This window comes from Astatotilapia calliptera, chromosome 10, assembly GCF_964374335.1.
Source record: "Astatotilapia calliptera chromosome 10, fAstCal68.1, whole genome shotgun sequence".
NCBI classification, from domain to species: Eukaryota; Metazoa; Chordata; class Actinopteri; order Cichliformes; family Cichlidae; genus Astatotilapia; species Astatotilapia calliptera.
This window is the reverse complement of record NC_137431.1, coordinates 13,204,477-13,222,508: the sequence shown is the minus strand read 5'-3', so window position 1 is coordinate 13,222,508 and position 18,032 is coordinate 13,204,477. Positions and strand designations below refer to the sequence as shown.

General features: G+C 40.3%; 3 protein-coding genes across 3 annotated transcripts in view; 2 read left to right on the top strand and 1 right to left on the bottom strand.

Annotated features, from left to right (window-relative positions):
* Positions 1–76: 76 nt before the first annotated feature.
* Positions 77–18,032, bottom strand: part of rb1 (retinoblastoma 1) — a 19,868-nt gene continuing 1,912 nt past the window's right edge. Inside the window, exons 4-27 of the mRNA XM_080307494.1 lie at positions 15,891–16,025; positions 15,753–15,791; positions 15,556–15,605; positions 15,203–15,313; positions 14,889–15,034; positions 14,730–14,807; positions 14,032–14,141; positions 13,862–13,939; positions 13,480–13,567; positions 13,271–13,387; positions 13,125–13,181; positions 12,807–12,838; positions 12,581–12,661; positions 12,214–12,427; positions 5,153–5,268; positions 4,699–4,841; positions 4,212–4,357; positions 3,991–4,095; positions 3,768–3,881; positions 3,497–3,645; positions 3,330–3,360; positions 2,952–3,094; positions 624–670; positions 77–307 (exon numbers count right to left, since the gene is read on the bottom strand). Coding sequence (XP_080163620.1) covers positions 237–307; positions 624–670; positions 2,952–3,094; positions 3,330–3,360; positions 3,497–3,645; positions 3,768–3,881; positions 3,991–4,095; positions 4,212–4,357; positions 4,699–4,841; positions 5,153–5,268; positions 12,214–12,427; positions 12,581–12,661; positions 12,807–12,838; positions 13,125–13,181; positions 13,271–13,387; positions 13,480–13,567; positions 13,862–13,939; positions 14,032–14,141; positions 14,730–14,807; positions 14,889–15,034; positions 15,203–15,313; positions 15,556–15,605; positions 15,753–15,791; positions 15,891–16,025 — 2,401 coding nt within the window. The 3' untranslated portion in view covers positions 77–236. The remainder of the gene's footprint in view (positions 308–623; positions 671–2,951; positions 3,095–3,329; positions 3,361–3,496; positions 3,646–3,767; positions 3,882–3,990; positions 4,096–4,211; positions 4,358–4,698; positions 4,842–5,152; positions 5,269–12,213; positions 12,428–12,580; positions 12,662–12,806; positions 12,839–13,124; positions 13,182–13,270; positions 13,388–13,479; positions 13,568–13,861; positions 13,940–14,031; positions 14,142–14,729; positions 14,808–14,888; positions 15,035–15,202; positions 15,314–15,555; positions 15,606–15,752; positions 15,792–15,890; positions 16,026–18,032) is intronic.
* lpar6b (lysophosphatidic acid receptor 6b) lies at positions 6,522–8,398 on the top strand. The gene has a single exon (XM_026182007.2). It carries the CDS (start codon positions 6,901–6,903, stop codon positions 7,972–7,974), a length of 1,074 nt encoding a protein of 357 aa, XP_026037792.1. The 5' UTR covers positions 6,522–6,900; the 3' UTR covers positions 7,975–8,398.
* On the top strand, positions 10,556–11,917 carry LOC113030502 (lysophosphatidic acid receptor 6). Its single transcript, XM_026182008.2, has one exon. The coding sequence runs from the start codon at positions 10,694–10,696 to the stop codon at positions 11,684–11,686; it is 993 nt and encodes a 330-aa protein (XP_026037793.2). The 5' UTR covers positions 10,556–10,693; the 3' UTR covers positions 11,687–11,917.

The following is an 18,032-nucleotide window of genomic DNA, read 5'->3' as shown; positions in this document are numbered from 1 at the left end:
AAAACCAAACATACTTAATGAAAATCACTGACACAGCCCTAATTCATTAAAAACACTAAGATAAAGCATCAACAAAAAAGGTGAACATCCTCTATATTCACAAAAATCTCCTCAAAGTTAAATAAAAAATAAAATAGCACTTTTAAATGTACAAAAAACAGGTGTGTTTCACTTCAGGTGTGAACAGAAAATAACGTTCACATTGTGACAAACAGTGCAGGTCAGCTGAATAGATTTCAGAGTTCTTCCATCCTCGACTCAGCATCCTCCTTCATCTTTTGCTCCTGCATGCGACTGCGAGTGGAGCCTACGTGAAAACAAAAGCGATGAAAATCAGTCTAAATAGCTAAATTACAGACTATGACATGGATGGAGCCAGCATGATGTCGCACAAAGGGTTTCTGGATTTGGATTTTTCAGGAATCAACAGTCCACATATATGGTCCGGTCTACTTATATATGTACATGGGACATTTTAACATTGAGTCTATAAGGATTTACTCGTTTTCGAAGAAAGCCTCAAGTAGGGATTGGAGGAACTGTAGTTTTTGACAGACACGTTTAGCTTAATGGGGGGTGGGGGGGTTTAGCCCCTGAAGCCTTTTATTGATACAAATACTTACTCATCTCTGCAAGCTTCTGAATCAGTGTAGAATCTCCTCCAGATTTGCTGTAATTTAGATAAAATAAAGAAAGCGTTAATGAAATCATTCTTCATACTGCAGAATCATACAGTGAAAACAGAAATTTTACATATTAATTGTAGAAGCTGATCTCAAAATGAATAGCTGTTGTTTTTAAGTAGTGCAGTGGCACTTTGGGGACACTGGAATGTGCTGTCGTGCATATCTGTAAATAAGTGTTCATCAAGTGATGCTAATAACGCTTGTAATTGATTACTTAAATAATAAATATGCAGCTTAGGGCTGTTCGATATAACGATATATATCGGATGACGATATAAAAACGTCTATCGTTTCATTTTACGCCATCGTTTGCTTCGTGGTGTTGCAAAATAAACTGTTTATGGCAATATTTTTTCATCGTTTTGATGGTCACTGTAGTGGCTATATTAATTTCTTAAAGTTCTCTCTTTCTCTTATATTTAATATAACCACACTAAGGACGGACAAGCGCCTGTTTTTATGCATTGTCGTTAACAACAACGACGGTAAAACCATCACGTGTCCGCTTGTTTATTTTCCACATAAACCTCTGACAATAAAGCTCAAGATCCTGTTGAGACTTTTCAAAATAAACTGAATCACATGAAATAGTATGCAGATATTTACCGATGAGAAGCAAAAAACAGCCGTCAGGTGCTAAAAAATAAACCTTAGACTCAAACGTTAAAACGGGCTTTTCCCTGCAGCACGCCGCAAAGAAAACAGCGACCGTTAAAACCTATGTCTAAAAATGTTTCATGCATTGGTAAAACACTCGACTCCAGATACACGACGCCCAGCTGGAAACACTTCAGCTACTCAAGATTCACAGAATTTACAGAAAATGTTACATTTTTGTGATTTATATCGTTATCGGACGATAAATGTTTTATATCAGGATATGAGATTTTGGTCATATCGTATAGCAGCTTATAAAGAAAAAGAAATATATGTATTAGTCTTTTAGTTTTAGCCATCTGACTATTTGCAGGGATATAAAGGAAGAACACAATAAATGTAACTATATGTCTGTGTTTTAATGCGTGCGTGACGTGAACAAGTCTCGCAGGCCACGCAAAAACCACTTGCACAGCAGGTTTGTGCCAGTAACACAACATGATGAGCAATTATTCCTTCTCCCATGAAAAAGCTGGAGTACTGCAAGAACTCACTCAAGGGAGGAAGAACAAGCAAGCAAACAAACACAGACAGGCCACATCCAGCAAAGGGAATTTGAACACAGGACATTTTCACTATGAGGCAACAGTGTTAACCACTTCACCACTGTGGTCAAACTTATGCTATATCATGCTCCCAAAATTTAGAAGTCTGACGGGGAAACTCCAACAAATGCTGAGCCTACACCTTTCAGTTGTAAAACTGACACCGTGCCTCTGGAGCGAAACCTGACACTCGTTCTTTAAAGTCAAAACAGGGTTTTGCACTGGTGAAGGCAATGTAGACCCCTAATATAGGTCAAAGAGTGTGTTCTTGTGGGACGATGTTGGACAATGTTTGACAATATATTTGACAATTGCCCATTATACTTGCTGCACTGGTCAAACAGTGACGTCACCACAGCTTTGTACCATTTACGAGTACTCGGTGCAGTGCTGTACGTAATAACAGATGTCGCCACTGAGACAAAACCACATCAGCACTGGTATGGGAGAAGTCATCAAAAATGGTGACTAGAGTAAATAATTAATTAAAAATGAATTACACAATCATCTTAAACAAGCGCCATCAGCTGTGGCACCTGTTCAAGGTTACAAAAAGTGAGAGGTGAAAACCAGCAGATATATGATGTCACTTTTGTGATGTAGTGCTTTTGGTATAATGAGCCCACAGAGAGGTAGTCTGAAAAACTAAAATCTACACACAGAGTTTACTGTTTAAAGATTTGACATCTATCAAAGACCAATTATAGGCTGCTGCAACTGAATGCAATTTTATAAACTTTTCACACATATAAGGAAGCTAAAAAATGTTTTTTCTGATTTGTGTACACATGTGCAGTCCCTTTCTTTCACAGTAATTGTAAACTGTTATTTCAGTTGCTGTTCTGTCAGCTAATCATCTTTGGCTTTTAAGACAGACGAAGCCATTGGTTGGCTATTTTTCACTCTTGTGATTTTGGTGAGAGTGATGTTTTGACTTATGAAAACTACAGCCAATTAAAATAGTAAATCAGGTCTCATATGAGACGGGATAATGGTGCAAAAATGCTGTGCTGCCCCACATGATATAATATAATCTGGCACACAAGCACCATTTGTGACCAACCTGCCGTCAGCTTCATCTTGCCCGTCCACATCAAATCGTAACCTCTTCAGAGGCTTTGGCGTGGAGCCATGATCCAGAGTCCTCTTTAGGGATCGATCACTGCTGTTGACCATCTGGTTGATCTTCTGGAAGCGATTTGATGGCTGCAAATGAAGACAAAACAGAAGTAAGAGTGAGTGAGGAAACAAATAAATGGCACTGCAGCTGCTGAGAGATCAAACCAGCCCTTTGTTACACTACAGAGCAAAATGTTTTGATGCATGCTTGATAATCCAAGTAAGAAAATACGAGAAAGTTGATTTTGTACATCCAGACTAAGCAATCAGATGAACAGAATCAACTCTCTGGGTCTACAGAGCAAACTTAAGATGAACATACCCCAAATGATTCGCCGATCGATACCAGCATTCTGCAAGGGCAAAAAACCCCAATGAGCATTGTACAAAACAAACAGGCCTTCATTTCAAATCATTCTATAATATCATTCTAGTTCAGGAGTAGCGTTGTCAAAAATTATTTGACAATGAATATTATGCAGGACTTACTTGGATCGAGGGGTCATGATACCGGGAGACATGCGTGCGCTTTTCAATGGAGAGATGTAGACATTGTTGCTACCGGGCACACGCAGAGGCGAATTAGGGAACTTGTAGGGGCTGCAGGGTATTTGTGGGATTGGCGAGAGTGTCGGAGGCTAGAAAAGAAAACAGCAGCAGAAACAATGAGAGAAATTTGTAGAAATACTTTTTTTTTTTTTTTATATATATGTGCATTAAAACCCCACCGTCACCAATGACTACTGCAGATGTAGCTCACCCTGGTAGAAGCATACTGCAGGATGTTTGTTTTCAGCTTCTGCATAAACACTTGGTTGTAGAAGACAATGATGGAGTCGTAGTGGCCTTCAGTGATCAACACGTGCTTGAAGGTCTGCAACATTCAAAGTGTTTTGTTACAGTTCTACATGAAACACGATTACATCAGAAAAACTTCAGCCGACTCGGTGAGTTTTTATGGAAACTGTAACAGGCTGTTTTACCTCTTGGCTGGTGTTGGCCATGTTTTTGTATGCTGTGACAATGGTCTTGAAGCGCAGATCAACGCTCTTCACTTTACATATGGCATACATGGCAGACATCATCAACTACAGGAACATACAACGTATTTAGCAGAGAAAAATAAATAAGAAAAGTGGAGGAGGGCAATAACAGGAGACGAGGGACAGAAACAAATAGTGAGAGCGACATATTTCCAGCTTACCTGATCGAGGTGACGGTCTCTCATCAGCTCGTACTCATGCTGCAGAGTGTGCTGGAACAGAGTCCATATTATGGGCTCAAACTCAGGGTGGGAGGACAGCAGGTAGGAGCAGAGCATCTTCAGCCTTGTATAGGCCAAACGGTACACTACAGAGAAACAAAACCAGAGGATTAGAGCGTCTAGTGTGATAGAATAATGAATGGAACCTCTTATCTTAATAAAAATGTAACAATAATAATATAAGAATAAAAAAAATTGCTTAATGAAAATGTGGGGACACCTGACTGTATCTGCAATACTTTAAAGAAAATATCAAACAATGTTATTTTATACAATTGCATTAATATTTTCTCCTATTAACTTGTTATTTTTCCCATTATTTACTCCATCCATCACAACATTACTACTTTAAAAGATTACTTTATTGCTAGGCAGGACCACCACCATCAATTATTTTTGACTAGTGCAAACTCTACCAGTGACTTACATTTTTTATAGAAGAGGCTGAGAGAGTTGGACTTCAGGGGTCGTGGAGGTTGGCTGGTTGGCTGTGAGGCAGGCTGAGAGGAAGTTTGACAGCTGGACTCAGGAGGTAATACACGCAGGCCTGGGCGCATGGGGGACAAATATCTGTGCGGGAAGAGCACAGGAACCAGTTTCATATGTCAATAAACATGAAACTTTCCCCTAACCACGAACCTTAAATGGACGGGTGAAACAAAAGAAAGCTCTTCCTCAAAGCTAAAAAAAAAATCAAAGAAAGAGGGGGGGGGGCTGTGGAATTTAACAAAATATTATTGATGCTTATCTGCTCATCTATGACGTATTCATCAAGGCTGTGCTGTTTTGATTAGTCAGTAGTTTCACAACTCTTGTAAAAAGGGTTTGGTGTTCTTTCAAAATCAAAAGACAAACTGATCGAAAGCCGCGGGATGACTTACAGGTCGGCTGCGGTGTGGTTGTGCTGCAGCGGTTGACTGAAATTAGCTGGGGTCTCCACCTGCTCTGCTCCTCCGCTCTCATGTTCCTGTTTCAGAAGCTCAAATAGTGGGGAGCCCTGCAGAGACACAAACATTTACTTTATATTTAACCATTTCCATTTATATCCTGTCCATCACAACTTTCATTTTCCTTTCATTCAAGCAGGAATTTTAAAGAGGTGCAAAAAGAAATTATTTCATTTGGCAATCACATAATAATGTAATATAATAATCCTGTTAGGTTGGAGATCATGTCTTGATCAGGCAATTAGTTCCTTTTTGGGTTTTTTCCTGGTATATTAAGTAGAAGACATGTGCAGAAATGATGTTAGAGGTATTTTACATGTGAAATGTCCCTTGCAAAACAGCCAACTGATAAGTCAAATCTATACATGTATTATAAATCTGTTCCTCATTTTATGTTGACCCAAGCACACACCCTACAGTATCCTGTCTGACTCTGAATGCATTTGACTGACTCGTTAAGCTTGTTAAACAAATAATAACTTCAAATTAAAAATACATTTTCTCTAAATACCAAAGAAGAAAAAAAAAAAGAAGCTAAATCTATGTTAACATGCACAATTCTAAATCAAGATGAAAAGACAGTGAAAGTGAAGGTTGCACGTGAATCTCAGCACGCAACCGTCACACCAGTAAAAAAGCAAACTGATATGAGCTCATACAGGGAAGTGAGGAGTGGTTTACAACTCAGCAGCTCCCACAGTAACTGCGAGTATGGACTTGTAAGTATGGCTTATGGTACATTCATGCATCATGCCTGCCACACCCCGCTTACGCCACCAACATTTCAAAAGTACATTTGGATAAGAACATTCGCTGACATCTATCAGTGGTTATCTATCCTCACAGCTGATTATCAGGTCGTAACATATTACAACACTACATAATACATTCAACTACAGATGAGTCATGCTCTTATTTATTTATTTTTTTTTAATTTAAAATACTCCAAATGACACTAGTAAGAGCACTGAAAGACAAAAACATGCACTGTGCTATTAAACAAATAAGAAAATCTCCTGATAAATGCTTTGATGTTTCGGGAAGATGATGAAAAGACCCCTATGGCAGGCAGCAAGGACAATCTAACACACACAACAAAAAACTTACTAAAACTTATCTTACTGAAATGTGAAAATTACAGAACACATTTTATTGTTCCATTATTCAAATGCTTTTTATTTGCAAAAGCAAATGAAAGACATTTGAATGGGAGGACTTTGGCCCCAGCGGTGGCTCCTCCCAGTGGTTCGACAGCCTGCTCTGTTCCCTGTGTCAGAGGCTCTGCCATCCAGGCTGCTGTGAGGTTTCTGATTTACAATCCAGCAGGAGCAGAGTGACGATCAGCACGTGCCTTTGGGACTTCAACAACACAGAGAAGAACGAGACAAGTGGAGACCCACTAAAGTGTTCACAGAGCTAAAGGGGGCAAAAAAGCACGACTCTTCTCTTTTAATACATTTGTTTTGTGAGGACGACTGAAAACAATGAAAGCTCCACTTAAATGACCATCGCTGCACATACAGGACAGCTGCCACAGCAGGACAAGTAGATGGAAAGGACTTTGGATGGTATATCAAGGAGCTGCTGTATACCTTCTTTTTTTCATGGCATAACGAACACCAACTGTGAGTAAGGAGAACCTTTTCACTCTTTCCACTGTAAGTGTACACTCTGGTTTAAAGATGGATAACAGCACGGACTGCAACAAGAGTGACAACTTCAAGTATAATCTCTACGCCTCGGTTTTCTCCATGGTGTTTGTAGTCGGACTTACCTTCAACGCGGTGGCTGTGTACATTTTTGGCTGTACGCTGAAGATACGGAATGAGACCACGACGTATATGATGAACCTCGTGGTTTCGGACTCTCTCTTTGTCCTCAGCCTGCCTTTTCGGATTGTGTACTTCATCAAACGTGACTGGCTCTTTGGAAGTGCGCTCTGTAAGATCTCCGTGGCCCTATTCTACACCAACATGTACGGCAGCATCCTCTTCCTCACCTGCATCAGTGTCGATCGTTTCCTAGCAATTGTGTATCCATTTCGGTCCCAAACAATTCGTACGAGGAAAAATGCCAAGCTGGCCTGCCTTACAGTTTGGGTGATCATTCTCTCTGGAGGTATAACCACTGGGGTCTTTTTGGACACCACTTCACCGAACAATACTAACTCGGGTTCGGTAAACTCAACGCCACAGTTTTGCTTTGAAAACTACTCAAAAAAACAATGGAAGGCTGAGCTTTCGTGGGTGGTGATGTTTATTGAGACTGCAGGCTTCCTTATCCCACTGATGTTGAATGTGTTCTGCTCTGTCATGGTGCTAAGGATACTGAGGAACCCCAAAACCATCAGCCGCGGAGGAAACCTCAACAAAGCAAAAATCCTGAGGATGGTCTTTGTGCATTTGCTAATCTTCTGCTTCTGTTTCATTCCCTACAATGTGAATCTCATCTTCTACACCTTGGTCCGCTCCAAAATCCTAAAGGGATGCTTTGCAGAACATGTTGTAAGAACCATCTACCCCATCGCTCTGTGCATAGCGGTGACCAACTGCTGCTTTGATCCAGTTGTCTACTACTTCACTTCAGAGGCCATTCAAAGCTCCATTAAACGAAAGTCTTCAGCATGGCAAAATGGTGCCAGGCTATTCGAAAGACTACAGATGGACAGCTTGCAAAGCAGCCCAAGTTCAACGCCCAAGAGTTTGACGCTGAAAAGTCTGAGACCCAAAATATTTGACAATGAGTCCACGGTCTAAAGACAGCCTGGTAATGTGAGCTACAAATTTGACTTAAGCGAGTATGGCTGACAAAACTTGATTCAAATCAGAGGACATGGGTGAAAGCAGAGTGCCTTAGAAAAACAACATAAACAAAATGGTTACTAGGGAGTCCGGCTCACCTATCGGACACAACAGAGACTTTAGACCGGAAGATAATGATTCAGTCAACAATAGGTACTAACACAAAGAAAGAACTTCTTTTACAGAGAAGACTCACCTTTAAGAAAAACCCTAATTTGACAGTGCTGAACCAGTATTACAACTCTTTACATCTACTGCCCTGTACGGTTTTCAAGTATTTGTTTTATGTGTATTGAGGTTTTTAAGAAGTTTTTAGAGAATCATGTTCTATAAAAGCTTTGATTCCCATTCTGAAAGTGAATTAAATATTTTTGTAACATTTTGAAGTGTTGTGTATTGAATTCAATACTTGTTTGATCAAGCGGTAGGTTGTGAAATACTTGGCCCTATCTTGGAAGAATTTTTTTCCCCATGTGGCTTTCACTGTTCCCAGCTAAATAAGTCATCTAGACTGGTTAGTCATATGTGTGTGGTTGGCCCCTCAGTGCACAATACATTTATAAAGTTTTAAATTGTTTCATTACATGTGTTGGTAATAAATGAAAAGTGTTCCAACAAAACTGATGGTCTTTAGAAAAAGAAAAGTGGGTCAAAATGTCATCATTTCTGCATATACAACAACACTGGAACCGTAAAAAACTCAACCTACACACAATATAGATTTTCCAAGTTCCTAAAATTTGTTGGAAATCCTGAAAAACTAATTTAGACCGGATCCAGGCTCACACTGTGTGAAAACATAAGTTTCATAGCAACGATGTGTATATTTCTTCCATGCTTGTGACAAGCTGTGTGATGCAAGACTGAACACTGCACATACCTGCCGACAGCCTCAGGGTCTGTACTGACATGGTTAGACTCATCACCTCACCAGCAATGATGAGAAAGGGCTGTAAAACTAAAGCAGGCAAGAAACAACTTGCCTCTTGAGGGAAAGGGTAATAAAACAGTCTAGAGGGGGTTTTTGTAGAGCAGTATTTGGTCAGATCATTGTATGCTGATCAACTTCCCAAAAAGATAAACAAATTTTATACAAACCATAAGAAAAGTTCTGCACATTACAGCACAAGAACATATTACAAATACAAATAATAAAACTTTGTATGCACTCACAGGGATTTTTAATTTTTATGTGTTCATGGACTGACACGCAAGTGGCATTACTGCTTACAGCCCCTTGTTTCAGTGAATTATTGCTTTTACTTTATGAGCTACAGTTTATGATTAACTCTAGTCACTCACATAAGTTCATAACAAGGTGTTGTAAACAAGGTGTAGTAAAACGCTTTGAGTGTCTAGAAAAGCGCTATATAAATGCAATCCTACCAGAACGCCTACAAAAAACCCGAAAGTTAATCTGACAATTTTCAGGTCAATGAAAAAAATTTTAAATTGACATCTGACAACCTGTAGGCTAAACTAGAGATTAGAACTCTTGTATCCCTCTAAAAAACGTCATTAAAAGTAATCAGTCAGCTATAAATTAGAGGAACAGGGCGAGAGAGAGAGAGAGACCCTGACCTGTTGGTGTCTAGGTGTGAACTGCTTCAGTCAGCGGCAGATTCCCAACTGCAGCATCCTGACAAGCTAGCCACAGTTAAACACCAGCTGACTGGAAAAATACCTTTAATCACACTGACAATGCTCCCATCCTGCTACTGGTGAGTGACTAAATTCTACCTTTAAATATTCTCTTTGGTTGTGGCAACTGTAAAATTAAGTATAATTTTTCTCTAAATTAAGCATATTAATTGCTCAAACTTTTGCAGAAAAATTTGTAATATCCATACAGATTTAAAGATGGGGTCCTCTATTTTAAATCTGACAGGTCATCGACAGGTCATCGAATTAAAAACATCTGTCTTAATAATAACGCTATGAGAAAGAGAATTTGTCACCTATTTTAATTTTGAAAAGTTATTTCCAAATTTGAATTAAAGTTAGTTTTTAGATATTAGAAATATATATATTTTTTATTCTTCTATTGATGCTCATTTTGTGACTGAATCGGTTCTTTAATGACCTACATTATAGATGAGCTGGCAAGAAAAAAAAGATAAACTTTAATCATGATCACACACAACAAACAATTGTAAAAAGCTATAATCAGACTCTGCCTTTACAACCGGAAAAATGCTCACCTGATTGCCTATGCAGTGCAAACTTAGTTCAATTATAAAATCTCAATTAAAAAAAAAAAAAGATTGATTTTATGGGCTCTGGTAAATGTGTATTTAATCTGTCAATGTAATGAAATACATCAGTTACAGTAAGTGCTTTTTCGGTTGGCTTTATGCATGTAATGACACCAAATGTTTGCTTTGTTTCTTTACAAGCAGGAAGCTGCTGGTAAAAATTTATTGGCAAAATCAATTTGTTTTCTATATAACATACAGTGGAATATATACGGATGTGTATTCGTGTCATCTCAGCAAATTTGCATTTCAATTTAAAAAAAAAAATTGTTTTGTTTGATTAAGTTTTAACTTACTACACGTTTAACTGCTCCAGCAGATCTTTCGTCACATATGCCCTCTTCAACCGATCAAACCCTCCTCCAGATATAAGACCATAACAATTTGACGTCCTGGAAGTGGTCAAATCATTTTGAGACATGGAGCAGTGGAATATGACTGATTTGACAGCCAAGCCGGTCTCACTTTTGTCTAACTGTACTGTCGATATAAGCTACCGCTTCACCTTCTACAAAGTATCCTACAGTGTCATCTTCCTGCTGGGGGTGGCCACCAACAGCCTGGTTCTGCGCAGACTGTGTCTGTCTCCCTGTACCATGAACAGCACAGCCATTTACATGGCCAGTCTATCGACGACTGACTTGTTTTTTGTCATCTCTCTACCTCTGAGAATCTACTACTACCACCAAAAGGCTCAAGCCTTGTCCTCCAAGACAGAGGACAGCCCCAGTTGGACTCTTGGGCCAGCTTACTGCCAGATCACATTCACTCTCAAATACATCAGCCTGTATGGGGGCATCTTCTTCCTGGTGTGCATTGCTGTGGACCGTTACTTTGCTGTAGTGCACCCCCTGGCATCGACACTGCGCAGGTTGCGTGCCGCACGGGTGGTGAGCGGAGGGATCTGGTGCCTGGTTCTGGGGCTCAGTGTGTGTCTGCCTGCGCTGCGGTTAGCGGCTTCTCACCAGAACAAGGCCTGTCTGCTGGATCCGTCCTCACGACACCATCGCACCCTTATCCTGTTATTCCTGGGCATAGCCCTGGGGTCATTTCTGCTGCCCACTCTTGTACTCCTCTACAGCTACTGCCGGGTGCTGAGTGTCCTTAGCAAGATGAGACACCGCTGCCGCAGCAACCGCCACGGCCATCTGCACACTCTAAGGGTTATTTACTCAGTGCTGGGTGTGTTTCTCCTGTGCTTTCTCCCCTATCACATCAACCTGCTGGGATATACTCTCACACACATGAAGCTGTTGCCACATTGTGGCCTGGCCAAGGCGACCAAGGCTATGCATCCTGTGGTCCTTTCCTTAGCCAGTTTCAACTGCTGCCTCAACCCACTCATCTACTATTTCTCCAGCAGCCCGGTGCACAGGGAGGTGCCCAGTAGTGGAGGCAGTGGTAGCCGGTGACACAAGTACTGTAAGACCTCTTTATTAACAAAAGCATTAGATTGCTTTACTGTACTTTTGTCAATTTGCAAAAAGTATCCTGTTACCTATATTTTTTTTTCCGTTATAGTGAAACCATAACCACCTTTGTGTATGTTAAAAGTGTAATCTGTTGTTGTTTTCAGTTTCCGTGTGTGTGTGTGCCCCACGTGTGGAGCAGTCAGAGTAAAGAAGCACTGTGAAATCATTTTATTTTTGGCAAAGCAGCTTCGTATGTTTGGGAAATGCTGACATGGAATGAGATCAGTAGTGAAAGCAGGATTTATGTAGAATCTCCTTTTATTATTCTTATTGTTGTTATTATTATTATTATTATTATTATTATTTAAGTGACTCTTAAACAGTGACAACAATCTGCTTCTTTTGGGCCAATAAATCCTAAATGATTGATATCCAAAGCGTCTCTATGTCATGTATACATCAATCTCTGTGAAATGCTGTGATATTATTGGCATCCTAGTCTAATAGCAATGAAAGATCAAACTGACCGTCCTCCATGCAAGTCTCTCCATGATGAGGTTCTCGCAGGTCTCCAGATGTTTGACGATCTCTTTGCTTAGCGTGGGGTCGGCCTTGATAAAGCTCTCGATAACTTTATAGAAATCAAAGGCGGTCAGGTTGAACACATTTAGTATCCAGGGGAAACACACATCTGTTTCGGCTGAGTCGGCTCCTCCATGGCTGTACCCTCCATTTTTGAAACTGCTCTCTAATCATGTGGAGCAAAGAACAACATTAGAATTGGTCACACGTAAAAGATGTGTAAAACTTTAATTACTGATAACAGATGACCAAAAATACAGAATACTTCATAAAGAGCTATATTATTATTCATTTATAAGAAAGTTATAGGACATGCCTCCATATGTTGCCATGACTACCTCCAAAGCACAAGCCAAAAGCGATGTGTGGAATGTGGAGTCATTCAGGAGTTTACTGGAAAGGAAATCAAATGACTCAGCTCCATGGAAGAAAGTGTGTGTCAAAACAATAGAAAGCATGCATGCAATTCCAATGCACCAACATGGATTAGAGTCATAATTCCCACTATTCTGATAAAAGTGGAGAAAAAAAAACATACCTGAAATTTTGCACAGACAGGCGCTTCTCTTCCTACGGAAAAAAAACAAAAACAAAAAAACACCCAAAAAAAATAAGACCTCAACGTTAAGATTTACCAAAAATATTTTCTTCCTAGAGTGGGATTTATCTTTTAATTGATAAAAGTTTAAATAGGATAAAAGAAAGAAAAAAGAAAACTCTTGTATAATAATTTGGTGACTGATGTCTATAAATCTTATCAGATAGATTTGAAATTAAAGGTAAACATCCAAAACAAAACAGTAAAATTCTCTTAACCCACCAGTTTAAAAAAAAGAAGGGAAAAAAAAAACTGTACCGATTTCAGCATTTCCTCCATTACTCTGTAATACAGTCTGACACCGAGGGTGAATCTCTGAAAGAGAAAAGCAACTCAATTCAGATAAAAACAAAAGAATATGAGGGACAACATGTTGCCATTGTTCCTCCTTTTCGTCTCCATACCTGCCTGCCGTACACTACGCAGCGTGGGCCGACCGCCTGACCGAATCTTTGACTGAACACCTGTCCAAGCGTCTCCAAGCGCTTCTGCACATCCTGCGTCGGATCCACTGTGCAGTGCTGATGAAGGGATAGCGAGAGGGAGAGAGAAAGGTATGTTTGAAAATCTGCAGTTTTATCTTTTAATTAGAGGCAAATTTCTAAAGACCCACTTTGAAATATGTAACCAAATTAGCAGATGGCTGGTCCCCACTGGAAGTGAGATCACCCCTCAGCAGTTGAATGGAGGTCATGGCAGCTCTGATGGGAGATTAGAAAAGAAAAAGAAAAAAATCAGACAAGGACTATAAGGTCCTTTTCAATCAAGTAAGGTTATAATCTGCATCTTAGAGATGTCATTTAAATTGCTGGCAACTTAAAGGGAAATAAACAATCATCACAGAAATGCACAAATGTACATATTGAGAGGTGAGTATCTAAACAGTGCTTAAACCCCCCCCCCACAATACTGCAGAAGCAAACATGAGACCTCTGTCCTTTCCCGCTAGACAAAGAATGATAGATACAGTCAGTGAGGAACTGCTAAGTGCCCACCTGATGGGTGTCTGAGGAGGGACGAGTACTCCATCTTCATCTGACAGGTTCTTCTTTGGTGTTCTCTCCACTTGTGATCTGAATGCAGGAAAAGATTATTGAACATCTTCTTTAAGTTATTTTAAGAACTCAACATCTAAACACTGTACGCTGAAGAAAAAAGGGATTACATCTTGACTTTAGGTGCAAGAACAGTCTCGTCTCCATTGAAAAACATTCGTCCGTCAATGTCTCTGCTCTTGAGGTAGTGTTCTTCATATTGTTGGTCGACATCATTCACCTGGGTTGAAAGTCACAGCAAAAAGTAACGCGCGGTGAGGCAGAAGCCAACAGACACAGCTCTCAAAGGTTTCCGATTCAGATTACAGCTGATTGGAAGAAGGCAAAGCTTTGCTTATTCTACACCTGAACCAGACAACAGGCAAAGCAATAACCAGCGCCAAAAACTCATCGAAATCTTTGTTTTTTCCCCGAGTAACCCAGGCCTTTTGATGACAGCCTATCATGGTGACATTTGTACATTATTTATTTAAGACACCTAAGCAAAAATGCACACCATCTGCCCGTCACCGTGTTCACTATAGTCGTTTAGAGGAGTGTACCACTGTCAGCAAACAGTAGCATCCTGTCTCTGCATTATAGTGACACACTACAAAGGACCTCCTGCTTGAGTGCACATTTACCCAACACGATATACGTGAAAACAAACACATATAGGTAGCAAATAGCGCAACCAACACCTGCCAGACGTTCAAACGCTCTACAGCGGCAGAAGCGGGCAGGAAGAGATAATGAATGGAAACTCCAAATGCAGTTAGTGAGAATAAAACCAAACAGTGGAGCAGGTGTTCTGACAATGACGTCCTACCTGAGGAAAATCTGGGCTTCTTGAAAGATCCATCGACTCTAAGAAAGCCATGAAACTGGTTTGGTATACATTCTTCACCTGCAAATAAATTCACATAAATACATTTTGAGTTGTGTTTGTCCAGTAAGACTATGAGATTTTTTTTTAAAGTCTTCACACCTCTTCTGCACTGCATTCATTCTCTTTGCATAAGGTTTCGAGAAGCTGTACATCAACCTCTGGCTCCACAGCTCGGGATTTAGTTTTGCTCTGGTTGCGACGAGATGTTCGTGTTGGGGGGCTCTGAATTTTGCTGATGGCTGATTCTGAGAATAAATAAATAAATAAATAAATAAAACCTCAAGGAGCTTTAAACCAAACTTTCATGACAAAAAATGGTAATTATTAGACTTTACATTTACTTATTGTACAATCTGAAGTCATAAAAACATTAAAAGCAAAGAACGTGTAAATTAAATGCTACTGAAGCTCACTGTAAAGAGGCTGCAGAAGGTCTGGAGAGCAGCGCTTGATGATTAACTCCAGCGTACAAAGAAGCAGCTGAAATGATATGACCAGGTCATCCTCCATCTGTAAGGCCCTTCCTGCACGCAGCACAGATGCAACACATGAGACGCATCGTCACAACAATTCCGATGCCTTCTTAAAACAACAAAACTTAAACCATGATTTTCCAATTCAACTATTATCTGCAGCTGAACACGAAGGAGGAAGGAAGGGTGAAAAGAAGATGACAGAGAGGCATGAAAACAATTCCATAACGTGTGTTAACAGCTTGATTCTACTTGTTCTTGTTGTTGTTAATGTATTCATAAGCTTAACCGACCTTTGGCCAACAGAAACATCGTCCAGCAAGTCCGCACGGTTTCCCTCTCCCTTGAAAATGATACACCAAATAATTAATCACGCAGCAGCATCAACCTTTCATAACAAGTGCAAAACCGCTAACACACAAGACAATAAATATCATAACATAATCAATGTCACCAACATATTTCCCACATTTAGAAGTTTGCAACTTACTTCCCATCAGACGTCAGATTGAAAATTTTCTTGCAAGTTCTGAAACAGAACAAATTTGCATTTTTTTTCCCCCAATTACACTTAAACTACAAATATTTTTACATTAATCCAATGCAATCTATTTGTATGATCACTTACTTCTCAAACCTCTGGTAAAGAGCCAGCATCACATCATACTTCTTGTCCAGCCGTGACAGTGCAGAGTTCACCTTGGTGCTTATCGTATCCAAGTTCACATCCAACTTCCTCACCAGATCTATAAATTGTTTGACGCTACAAAAGAAAAGATGGAATTAGCATCGAAGTAACTTTCATCCATTCGTCCATCAATCTGTTTCACAAACTATCCAACTGAGAGATGAACAGTGGACCTGGAGCCTATACAGTGGGGCAAAAAAGTATTTAGTCAGCCACCGATTGTGCAAGTTCCCCCACTTAAAATGATGACAGAGGTCAGTAATTTGCACCAGAGGTACACTTCAACTGTGAGAGACAGAATGTGAAAAAAAAAAATCCATGAATTCACATGGTAGGATTTGTAAAGAATTTATTCGTAAATTAGGTTGGAAAATAAGTATTTGGTCACCTCAAACAAGGAAAATCTCTGGCTCTCACAGACCTGTAACGTCTTCTGTAAGAAGCTTTTCTGTCCCCCACTCGTTACCTGTATGAATGGCACCTGTTTGAACTCATCATCTGTATAAAAGACACCTGTCCACAGCCTCAAACAGTCAGACTCCAAACTCCGCCATGGCCAAGACCAAAGAGCTTTTGAAGGACACCAGGAAAAGTATTGTAGACCTGCACCAGACTGGGAAGAGTGAATCTACAATAGGCAAGCAGCTTGGTGTGAAAAAATCTACTGTGGGAGCAATCATCAGAAAATGGAAGACATACAAGACCACTGATAATCTCCCTCGATCTGGGGCTCCACGCAAGATCTTATCCCGTGGGGTCAAAATGATCATGAGAACGGTGAGCAAAGATCCCAGAACCACACGGGGGGACCTGGTGAATGACCTGCAGAGAGCTGGGACCAAAGTAACAAAGGTCACCATCAGTAACACACTACAACGGCAGGGAATCAAATCCCGCAGTGCCAGACGTGTTCCGCTGCTGAAGCCAGTGCATGTCCAGGCCCGTCTGAAGTTTGCCAGAGAGCACATGGATGATACAGCAGAGGATTGGGAGAATGTCATGTGGTCAGATGAAACCAAAGTAGAACTTTTTGGTATAAACTCAACTCGTCGTGTTTGGAGGAAGAAGAATACTGAGTTGCATCCCAAGAACACCATACCTACTGTGAAGCATGGGGGTGGAAACATCATGCTATGGGGCTGTTTTTCTGCCAAGGGGACAGGACGACTGATCCGTGTTAAGGACAGAATGAATGGGGCCATGTATCGTGAGATTTTGAGCCAAAACCTCCTTCCATCAGTGAGAACTTTGAAGATGAAACGAGGCTGGGTCTTCCAACATGACAATGATCCAAAACACACCGCCCGGGCAACAAAGGAGTGGCTCCGTAAGAAGCATTTGAAAGTCCTGGAGTGGCCTAGCCAGTCTCCAGACCTCAACCCCATAGAAAATCTGTGGCGGGAGTTGAAAGTCCGTGTTGCTCGGCGACAGCCCCAAAACATCACTGCTCTCGAGAAGATCTGCATGGAGGAATGGGCCAAAATACCAGCTACTGTGTGTGCAAACCTGGTAAAGACCTATAGTAAACGTTTGACCTCTGTTATTGCCAACAAAGGTTATGTTACAAAGTATTGAGTTGTATTTTTGTTATTGACCAAATACTTATTTTCCACCCTGATTTACGAATAAATTCTTTACAAATCCTACCATGTGGATTCATGGATTTTTTTTTTTTTTCACATTCTGTCTCTCACAGTTGAAGTGTACCTCTGGTGCAAATTACTGACCTCTGTCATCATTTTAGGTGGGGGGACTTGCACAATCGGTGGCTGACTAAATACTTTTTTGCCCCACTGTACCTGGACTGCTTTTCCATCCATCAAAGGGAGAACACACAAAGATCTATCTACAGCTGGAGTACGTAGCAGGAGGATACATGTTTAATGTTCTTACACAGCCTGTAGTTTTTCTACTTTATTTCAAAGAGCAATCCCAAATAAAGTTCTGTCTGCTACCCTGAAAAAAAAAAGTTTCCTATTTCCAAAGAATGAAAATCCCAGCAGCTAATACTCAAGCAAGGCTGAAGTCATCAGCTACCCAACAAAATTTCACATTCACCAATATCTCATGCCAACAGTTGGA